The following is a 10,127-nucleotide window of genomic DNA, read 5'->3' as shown; positions in this document are numbered from 1 at the left end:
ATTTTTTAAAATGCTGACACACAACCAACTTCCGTTTAACCGTTTAACAAGTGTGTGCATTTTAGTGAGAGGAAAGCTAATCCGTGAAACGGCGATAATGTCCCATAGAGAAAAATACAGCGGGGAGAGGAGAAAGAACGTTATGGAAAATGGTCAGTCTTGACAGTAGGGGTACTCTGGGAAGGTGATTTGAGCAACGAGCCACGTGGTTATCAGAAGAGTCAGGCGGGGACTTCCCTGGTGGCGCAGTGGATAAGAATCTGCCTGCCAATGCAGGGGACACAGATTCGAGCCCTGGTCCGGGAAGATCCCACATGCCGCGAAGCAACTAAGCCCGTGTGCCACAACTACTGAGCCTGGGCTCTAGAGCCTGTGAGCCGCAACTACTAAAACCCGCGCGCCTAGAGCCTGTCCTCTGCAACAAGAGAAACCACTGCAAGGAGAAGCCCGCTCACTGAAACGAAGAGTAGCCCCCACTGGCCGCAACTAGAGAAAGCCTGTGCGCAGCAATGAAAACCCAACACAGCCAAAAATAAATAAAATTAAATCAAAAAAGAAAAAAAGTCAGGGGGAGGGAACAGCTAGTGCTGCTTAGAATTTGTGCGTTAACACTGCCTGGCTCAAAAGAGGCTGTCGGTAAATGAGATGCTGTTTTTATCAGTAGGATTTTGGGTAACTCAGAGTTAACTTTCACCGAGGTCTCTGCAGTGTAACTGCTTGTTTCTGGCTCCGGAAGAAAAGAACAGGAGTTCGAGTCACTAGCATGCCCAGACTGCGAACCAGGAGAAAGGGGTTTTCTATTTTTTCTATTTGTAAGGTCAGTGTCACCTGTGAGAAGTGCCTTCGACAGGGCCGTATTTTTCAAACCAGAGTCCGCTGGCCCTCTGCATCAGCACCATCAGAGATGCTAGTTTAAAAAACGCAGGAACCAGGAATCTGCATTTTCCAGCTCGGGGCCGACGCGGCTGAAGAACGAGACCCTTCCATGGAGCTGGCTTTCAGCCTGCGGCCAGTTCCCACACGAGTAGCTCGCTTCCGGTTGGCGCCCTAACGTCATCACGCAGAGCCGGAAGTACCCTCGCGCTGCCTAGGAGACAGGACGCGGGCCCGGCTGCTGACAGGGCCGGGCCGGCCGCGCCCACCCGGTCGCCATGGAGCTGCCTCCAGGGCCGCGCGATGATGCCTGCGCCTGGGACGATGACTCGGAGCCGGAGCCGGAGCCTGACCCCGACGCACAGGCCGAGGCTTACGTGGCCCGCGTGCTCAGTCCTCCGAAACTCGGGCTGGCGCCCCCGCGCGCCCCTCCGCTGCCCGCGCCCGCTGTGTCCCTTGGCGCTCTGGAGCCGCGGGCCGCGTCCAAGGGCCCGGCGGTGGCGGTTCCGGGCCTGCTGAGCCTTCCTCCGGAGCTGCTGCTCGAGATATGCGCCTACCTGGACGCGCGCCTCGTGCTCCACGTCCTGCCGCGCGTGTGCCACGCGCTGCGCGACCTCGTGCGTGACCATGTCACCTGGAGGCTACGCGCGCAGCGCCGCGTACGCGCGCCCTATCCAGTGGTGGAAGGTGCGCGCGCCCGGGGGCCAGGGTGGCCCGCCCAGGTCAAGCTTGGGGCGGGGGGAGGGTCCAGGGTGCTGTAAGTACAGTCACTGGAGCAGACTACCTGGCTGTCCTGGCTCAGCGGTGGCTGAGGTACTTACTGGTGGTACCAAAGTCCCTGACCTCTGGGTGGACTATGAGGCAGATACTTGGGGTCCTGAGGCTGTGGAAATCTACTTGGGTAGCTGGGGTCCCTGAACTCGGAATCCAACGATCCTCAGGCTTGGGGCTGACACAGGGACTTGAAGTCTTAGTCTGTCAGAATCTCCTTGGGGCTCAGAGTAAGCCCAAGAATCCCCAGGTTCTGGGTCTAGGTGCTAAGGCAGTAACTGGTGATGCCAAATCCCCTTACCTCTAGAGTCTTGGCCTAGGTGAGGGTGAGGGAGACTCAGGTCCAGAGCCTGCAACCCTTGAACTTAAGCTAGGGTTTAGAGGTTGGGATCCCTGATATTAGCAATCACAGACCCTCGAGTCCAGGTTCTAACCTGGGATCTTAGGCAGGGGCTGGTGGTAATTTCTCCTGCCTCCAAGGTCTTTGTTCCCTAGAGGATAAGGCAGCTTGGTGATCTTGAATTGATGGGACTTTACTGAACAGCTTGATAAAACATAGATGTTTGGTTGGGTCAAGGGCTTGGGTTCCGCATCTTGACAAAGCTCCCAGGTTTGGGATGCTGGTTTCGGAAACACTTCCATGGGTCTGGTTCAGATGGCCGAGGCAGGAAGTGTTAGTTATGAAGTCCTAGCTCTTGTGCCCAGCCTGAGGGTTGGGAGGGCTGAGGTTGGACCTTAGCCAGGGGTGAGGCAGGGCCTTAACGTCCTGAGGCTGCTATCCCCCAGACTTGGGTTAGGGGATGAGGCCCGGGAAGGTGATCCTGAGGCTCCAGTTACCCAATTTCTGGAAACTGGTTAAGGAGCAATCCTAGACGTGCTTGGCAGTTGCGTGGGCTGGTGGTCCCAAAGCTAGAGCCTCGGCCTCCTTGGGTGGGGTAAGGGATCCAGGTGGGTTCTCTCCAAGTCTGGTTCAGGTCGTGCTCCCCGGAAGCCAGGGCGGTGAGCTTGGACAGCTGGTGTGGGTGGTGTCAGGGTTCCTGCCCACTGGGGACCCTGCTCTTGCGTCCCACAGAGGAGGACTTTGACTGGCCAGCAGCCTGCATTGAGCTGGAGCAGCACCTGTCGCGCTGGGCAGAGGATGGGCGCAGGGCTGAATACTTCTGCCTGGCCGATGGGCACTTTGCTTCCATTGACTCAGTGCTGCTGCTCCAGGTGAGACGGGGGTCGGTGGAAGGCCAGGCAGTGGTGGGCCAGGGTGACCCCAACAACATCACCTCACTCCTCTCCCAGGGTGGGACACTCTGCCTGTCAGGCTCCCGAGATCGCAATGTCAACCTGTGGGACCTGCAACAGCTGGGGGTGGAGCCCAGCCGGGTTCTGGTCAAGGCCCTGGGCACCCAGAAGAACAGCACTCACAAGGTGAGGGAGTAGCAGGCCAGGCAGAGGTAGGAGGCGTGCGGCCTGGGTAGGGTACCGTGGCTAAGGGCACAGGTTTTGGCACCAGACCTCATAGATTTAAATCTTGCTCTGCTGTTGTTGGTGTGACTTTAAGTGAGATGTATGACTTCTCTGGGCCTTAGTTTCTGCTTCTGTCCAGAGGTCAGTTAGGATGAGGACGAATGAAATGAATATGCATTAAGAGCGTTGCTCAGGCTCATATACAGTAGGTGCTTAGGAGATGTCAGGTATACCTTGAGTGGCCCCAGGTAGGGCAGTTATGAGGCCACCCTTGGGGATCAGACAGCTTTGAGCATGACTGTTATCTCATGAGAGGTGGTCATGGAGGGGCACCTCCACCAGCCATTGAGGTGGTCTAGGCTGGTGGCCAAGAGCTTGGTCTCGGAGCCAGGCTGCTGGGTTCAAATCCCCGCTCTGCTATTTCCTGGCTGTGTGACCTTGGGTGAGGGACTCAACCTCTCTGTGCACCAGTTTCATTCTCTGTAGAACGGGACACATCATAGTACTCTCCTCAGAGGGTTTGGTGAGGAATGAGTCAGTGGGGAGCTGCGTTCTGTGCATTTTAGCTCCTGACACAGGGACTTTTTTTTATGCCCATTTTCCCAATGAAGACTCTGAGGGATGGTACTTCATTCACCCAGGTCATGGAGTGGAGGCCCCATTCTTTTTTTTCCCCCCATACCAAGAAGCTTGCGGGATCTTAGTTCCCTGACCAGGGATTGAACCCGGGCCACAACAACGAAAGCCCAGAATCCTAAACACTAGGCCACCAGGGAACTCCCTGGAGGTCCCATTTTTGTGTGTGCTGCACAGCTTGCGGGATCCTAGTTCCCTGACCAGGGATAGAACCTGGGCCTTTGGTAGTGAGAGCTTGGAGTCCTAACCACTGGACTGCCAGGAAATTCCCATGGAGGCCCCATTCTTAATCACACTGTCATGTGGCCTCAAACCACCACTGCAGCTGAGGCTCTACAGAACTTAATTTAGGAATATTATTAGGTTGGGGTGCACATGTCCTGTGGGCTCAGACCCACAGACCTAGGCTCTAATCTCTACTCCGTGCTGACTCGCTCTGGGTTCTGTGAAATGGGGAAGATCACACGGGTCTGGTCCCACAGGGCTGGGTGTGGTCACTGGCGGCGCTGGACCACCGAGTGTGCTCTGGTTCCTGGGACAGCACGGTGAAGCTCTGGGACATGGCGGCTGATGGACAGCAGTTTGGCGAGATAAAGTGTGAGGGGTCCTGGGCAGGGGGGCCTGGGTGGGCAGGGGTCTGTCTGGCCCCAGCCCCAGCCCTGTGGTCTGTGTGTCCCCAGAGCCAAGGCAGCTGTGCTGTGCCTGTCCTACCGGCCTGATATCCTGGTGACTGGCACCTATGACAAGAAGGTGACCGTCTACGACCCCAGAGGTGGGCTGGGGACCCTGAAGCCTAGGTGGGAGAGCAGGGCTGCCTGGTGTCTCCAGGGTCATCCTGGGGAAGGAGACACTTGGGCCTCACAGTCTAACTGGGGTGACAGTCACATAACGAGAGGCTGACCACTCAGAGTGGCCTGTGTTGTGCTGGGGGCCACAAAGGTGACAGGTGGGGGTGGGTACTGGGGGCAGAGGAAGCCCCGCCTCCACGTGGGGTGGGGTCAAGTGCTGGAGGGCTCCCAGAGGAGGGGCCTCTGAGCCTGAGTCCCGTAGGAGGTGGGACAGTCCTTGAGAATTCTGGCTCCCCCTCCTCCTAGCTGTGTGACCCCAGTCAGGTTTGAACCTCAGTTTCCCCATTTGTCAAATCCAGATAATAATAACTCCAGCCGCCTAGGGCTAATGGGAGGAGATGACAATAAGAACTTTGGTAGACTAAATGTTTACATTAAAATGCCTAGAGTGAACTTGGCCCAGCACATAAGCCTTTTCCATTGTTTATTTATTTATTCATTCTTATTTTAATTGAAGGGCCCAGTGTAACTTTTCCAGGCAGAGCCAGAGCCGGGATGGGGTGGGGGCACGTCTCAGGCTGACCTGCAGGAGGAGGGAAGCATTTTATGCCGGGACTTGCTGAGGTCCGTTCTGTACTGCGAGCGGATGGGACTGGAGGAAGGAGAAGGGATGGAGGTGGGTTTGGGGGGGGGGTGTCTGGTGGTCCTGTGAAGCCCGGATCCAGCTGGGGTGGCAGAGGAACGACAGGGTCACCTGTGGGATGGGGGTTGGGGGAGCAGACAGAGTAGTATTTTGCCAGGAAGGATGGAGACCCAGGGTCCTGGGGTGGGCCAGGGGGCCTCCAAGGGGCTCTGATGTCCCCCTCCTCCCTGGCCCATCGCCCATGAAGTCGGCCCGGCCCTGCTGAAGAGCCGGCGGCTGCACTCAAGCGCGGTGCTGGCGCTGCTGGCGGACGACCGGCACATCATTTCAGGCAGTGAGGACCACACGCTGGTGGTGTTTGACCGCCGAGCCAACAGCGTCCTGCAGCGGCTGCAGGTGGGCGCTCCCCAGGGGGGCTGGAGGGACCAGGGCTGCGGCAGGGCCCCGACTGGCCTGAGCTGCTCCGTCCCATGTCCCTCCCACAGCTGGACTCCTACCTGCTCTGCATGTCCTACCAGGAGCCTCAGCTCTGGGCCGGCGATAACCAGGGCCTGCTGCATGTCTTCGCCAACCGGGATGGCTGCTTCCAGCTCGTCCGGGTCTGCCAAGGCTCTTGCCCCCACCCGACCCGCCCTGGGCTGCCTCCCTACCTCTTAACCCCCGGGTGGCAGTGGGGGACTGGCCTTGGGAGAGCCACGCCTGAGTGTCACCTGTCCCTCCCTTCCGCAGTCCTTTGATGTGGGCCACAGGTCTCAGATCACAGGGATCAAACACTCCCTGGGGGCCTTGTACACCACGTCCACCGACAAGACCATCCGGGTGAGGCCCTGCGACAGTCTCCCCTCTCTACCCACCCTCACTTGCCAGGAGCACACCTCGTGACCTTTGCCCATTGCCCCTCACCAGGTGCACGTGCCCACAGACCCACCAAGGACCATCTGCACTCGAAGCCACCACAACGTGCTGAATGGGGTAAGGCCCTGTCCCATGCGCCCTGCCTGGCTGCTCAGAGCACCCCTGACTCCGACTCCTCATGTCCCCGTCCTTGCAGATCTGCGCTGAGGGCAACCTGGTGGTGGCCGCCTCTGGGGGCCTGTCGCTGGAGGTCTGGAGGCTGCAGGCCTGAGCAGGCAGATGCGGATGTGGATCTGCCTGCTGGCAGGCTGGGCTGGGGCCTCCGTTCTCGGGGGGACCTTCCCCCACACTGGTGCTGCCTTTGCCCCGCCCCCACAGGCCTAGGGCACAAGGAGTCCTGGCCATGGTCGGTGGTGGTGGTGGTGGGGTCCCTGGGCTTGGCCCCATGCCAGGGGAGGGGAGGTTTGTGTTTCGGCCGACCCAGGGGGCTGCTCCCCACCCTTGGGCCCTTGTTTTTGTTATGATTTGGATGCCTGCTCTCCCTGGAGAGCAAAGGAGAAATAAACCTGATGTACTGGTGCTCCGGCCTGGACTGTGAGCTTGGTGTCACCTGAGGGATCCGCCCGAGGCTGCTCGGGGCTGGGATGCCGGGGATGTGCGTGTGTCTGAGTTGGTGTATGAAAGCCTCAGCGACAGCCACTGCTGTGTGTGTGTGGGTGTGGGTGCACCTGTGCCCGCCCGGGTGCATTTCAGGGATCACGTGCGTCTGAGTGTCCCCAGAGAGGCCTGTCTGGCTGTGTGTGTTATTATAGTATTCCTGTCTGTGTATGTCTGTGTGGAAGAGGGAGACACTTGAGAACGTGGCACCTGTGTGTGTGTGTGTGCGCCACGTGGGCGTGTATGCATGTGGCACGCGCTGGCATGTAGATTGAGACTCTAACCCCGAGTGTGTTTGTGCAGTGGGACAGGGGATCTGCTAATGCTACCCCATAGGCTGGAGGGTGGGTAGCAGGTAGGGGGTGAAGGAAGGGCGTGCTTCTCTGTCCAGGGTCCAGGGTGTGTGGGCCCCTGTGGCCATGACCCTGGAGTGGGCGGGGAGGGAGGCTGGGCCAGTTGCACACCACACTGGTCCCTGCAAGCCCGAAGTCCCCCTTTGCCCCCCATCGCAACCTGGCCAAGCCATGCCCTGAGGAGCATTCACTTCATGTTTATTGAGGCCCCCTGGGTGGTCCGGGCTACAGGGTCATAGGATGGTGCAGGGCTTCTTCTCCTTGAAGGGGTTGGTGGCAGCTGGGATGCCCATGAGGAAGGGGTCACTCTTGGCCTGCTCCATGCAGAACTGCAGCAGGTCAGCGGCCGCCTTGGATACCTGCAGGCCAGCCCGGTTAGCCAGACCTGGGCTGGGCTGTCCACCTGCCCCCTTGCTCAGATGCACCCACCTTGCCCTGGCCTCACCTTCACACGGTCGATGCCCACCTCCATCTGCAGCTGCTCCATGGCCCAGTGGGCCTGCCCGATGTCGCTGCCAGTGGTCACCTTGCCGGGCATCTGGGGGAATCGTGAGCAGAGCCACAGGCAGAAGGCTGAACCCCAAACCCTGAGCTCCCACACATCCTCCTGTGTCCCCTGGGGACTGAGGGATGGGAGTGGCTGCTCCCCAACCCCTGTCAGGACCACATACCTCGGCTGAGGACTCCGGCTGACTCCTGGCTGCTCAGTCCTCCTCCTGCAGCCCCGCTCTGGCTCCCGCCCCCACCACCCTGGCCTCTCCAACCCCCTCCTCTCCCTCCCCAACCCCTGCAGAGACTTTGAAGCCAGGACACTCATGGAGCATAATGTCACCAGCGGCAGCAGCAGCTGCTGAGGCTGAGGGGGGAGTCCCTGCTCCAAGAGGCCCAGTGGCTGCCCTGGTGTCACGTGTCACCTTGGCTGGGGGAGTGTAGGGGCCCTGGGCTCTCACTGACCTGTTTGATCCCCTGCTAATTGGCCCCTACGGTCCTTCTTTGCCAGGATCCGGCCCTACTCCAATGGGCGGAGGTGCAAAGTGTAACCTGGTTCAGGTGCAGCCCCGTCTCTCCTCTCTCCAACTGCACTCATGGCCCAGGGTTCTTATCCACAGATGACTCAATCCACTCACTCATGCTGCTGGCTTCCCCTGCCTCATCCCAGCCCCTCACTCATGCTGATGGCTTCCCCTGCCTCATCCCAGCCCCTTCCCTGACCTCAGACCCACCTGAGGACCCTCCTCCCTCCTTGGTCCATCACACGCATCTCTCGGTTGTCTCCCACCTAACTTGGCCAAAGCTGGACTCTGGATCATCTTCCCCCGAAACCTCCAGCCCCCCAATTCACCACCATCTATCCAACTTCTCTGGCTCAAATCTTTAACTCCTTCATTCCTTTCTTCCAGTATTCCCACATTTGATCCTTCCTCAAGAGCCATCAGATCAACTTTCTTTTGTTTTAATTAATTTTTTTAATTGGCTATAGTTGATTTACAATGTTGTTGCTGTACAGCAAAGTGAGTCAGTTATACATACACATATATCCACTTTTTAAGATTCTATTCCCATATAGGTCATTACAGAGTACTGAATAGGGTTCCCTGTGCTATTCACAGATCAACTTCCAAGTTGTCAAACTGGTCACTTCTCTCCACCCTATTGGTAGCATCCGGGTCCTGGTGCCCCCAGCTCAGTGTGCCTGGACCAGTGCAGTTGCCTGGTCTCCCCTGCCCTGCACAGCCCCGACCCCGTTCCCCTCAAGTCAGCCAGTGGGATCTGTTAAATAAATCACACTACAACACGGTTGAACCTTGAGGACATTATGCTAAGTGAAATAAGCCAGTCACAAAATGACAGATAATGTATGATTCCACTTATGTGAGGTCCCTAGAGTAGTCAAATCCATAGCGACAGAAAGCAGAATGGGGGTTGCTGGGGGCTGAGGAGAGAGAGGGAATGGGGAGTTAGTGTTTGATGGGTAAGTTCTGGAGATGAATGGCGGTGATGGTTGAACAGCAATGTGAGTGTACTTAATGCTTCTGAACAGTGCACTTAAATGGTTACAGTGGTGAATTTTATGTGTACTTTACCACAATTTTAAAAATTGGAGAAAAATAGGGCTTCCCTGGTGGCACAGTGGCTAAGAATCCGCCTGCCAGTGCAGGGGACACGGGTTCGATCCCTGGTCCAGGAAGATCCCATGTGCTGCGGAGTGACTAAGCCCATGCGCCCCAACTACCGAGCCTGCGCTCTAGAGCCCGCAAGCCACAGCTACTGAAGGCCACGTGCCTAGAGCCCATGCTCCACAACAAGAAAAACCACCGCAGTGAGAAGCCCACGCACTGCAACGAAGAGTAGCCCCCGCTCGCCGCAACTAGAGAAAGCCTATGTGCAGCAACGAAGACCCAAGGCAGCCAAAGATAAAAAATAAATTTATTTTTAAAAATTGGAGAAAAGTAAATCAGAGCCTCTCAGTCTGTTTTAAAAACTCTCCTGTTGTTTCCCAGCCTCTTGCAATAAAACCCACCCTCTTTACTACAGCACACAGGGCCCTGCCTGGTCTGGCACCTTCTGCCCTCTCTGAATTCACTTCTTCTCAACCCCTTCCCCCTTCATTCTTCATGGATCACCCTGACCTCACTGTGTGTGTTTGTTTGTCCATTTTTGCCGAGGTCCCAATATGTGCCCCCGCACTGTGCAGAGTAAAAGGAACAGCGTGAAACCAGACAAAATCCTGCCCTCACGGAGCTGCTGTTCTAGTCAGGAAACAATGAACAAGAGCAAACAAAATGTATTAAGTGCTGTGAAAGACAACAAAAGCAAGGTAAAGGTGAGAGTAGGTGGTCAGGGCAGGCCTCTTGGAGGAGGTGACATTTGGACTGAGGCCCAGAGGAGAAGGAGCTGGGGAAGTAGGTGTTCCAGGGAGAGCAGCAGATGCGTCGCCCCTCGGTCAGGAAAGAGCTTGGTGGGTTCTAGAACAGCCAGGAAGTCAGTGTAGCTGGAGAAAAGTGAGTGAGGGCAAGTGGTGGGACACGAGGGCAGGCAAGTCAGTGCCTTCTCAGGCCACGGTGAAGAGCTCGGATTTTACTCATAGGAGGA

The 10,127-nt window shown here is 57.3% G+C and overlaps 2 protein-coding genes across 3 annotated transcripts; one reads left to right on the top strand and one right to left on the bottom strand.

Moving 5' to 3' along the window:
- Positions 1-1,095: 1,095 nt before the first annotated feature.
- Positions 1,096-6,598, top strand: FBXW9 (F-box and WD repeat domain containing 9). 2 transcript variants are annotated; one of them, XM_060092204.1, is made up of 10 exons: positions 1,096-1,560; positions 2,717-2,856; positions 2,935-3,063; positions 4,221-4,333; positions 4,419-4,510; positions 5,417-5,565; positions 5,655-5,768; positions 5,899-5,988; positions 6,076-6,141; positions 6,221-6,598. In XM_060092204.1, the coding sequence occupies exons 1-10, from the start codon at positions 1,152-1,154 to the stop codon at positions 6,293-6,295; spliced, it is 1,377 nt and encodes a 458-aa protein (XP_059948187.1). In that variant the 5' UTR covers positions 1,096-1,151; the 3' UTR covers positions 6,296-6,598. The 2 variants fall into 2 exon arrangements, with proteins under 2 accessions (XP_059948187.1, XP_059948186.1); XM_060092203.1 differs by having other exon boundaries at positions 6,076-6,598.
- A 669-nt stretch (positions 6,599-7,267) lies between these two features.
- Positions 7,268-7,572, bottom strand: GNG14 (G protein subunit gamma 14). Its single transcript, XM_060092202.1, has 2 exons — positions 7,480-7,572; positions 7,268-7,393 (listed from the first exon to the last, which is right to left on the bottom strand). The coding sequence occupies exons 1-2, from the start codon at positions 7,570-7,572 to the stop codon at positions 7,268-7,270; spliced, it is 219 nt and encodes a 72-aa protein (XP_059948185.1).
- Positions 7,573-10,127: the final 2,555 nt, after the last annotated feature.

Source organism: Mesoplodon densirostris, chromosome 3 (assembly GCF_025265405.1).
Source record: "Mesoplodon densirostris isolate mMesDen1 chromosome 3, mMesDen1 primary haplotype, whole genome shotgun sequence".
Lineage (NCBI taxonomy): Eukaryota > Metazoa > Chordata > Mammalia > Artiodactyla > Ziphiidae > Mesoplodon > Mesoplodon densirostris.
The sequence above is the reverse complement of the archived record's forward strand: the minus strand, read 5'-3'. Positions and strand labels throughout refer to the sequence as shown.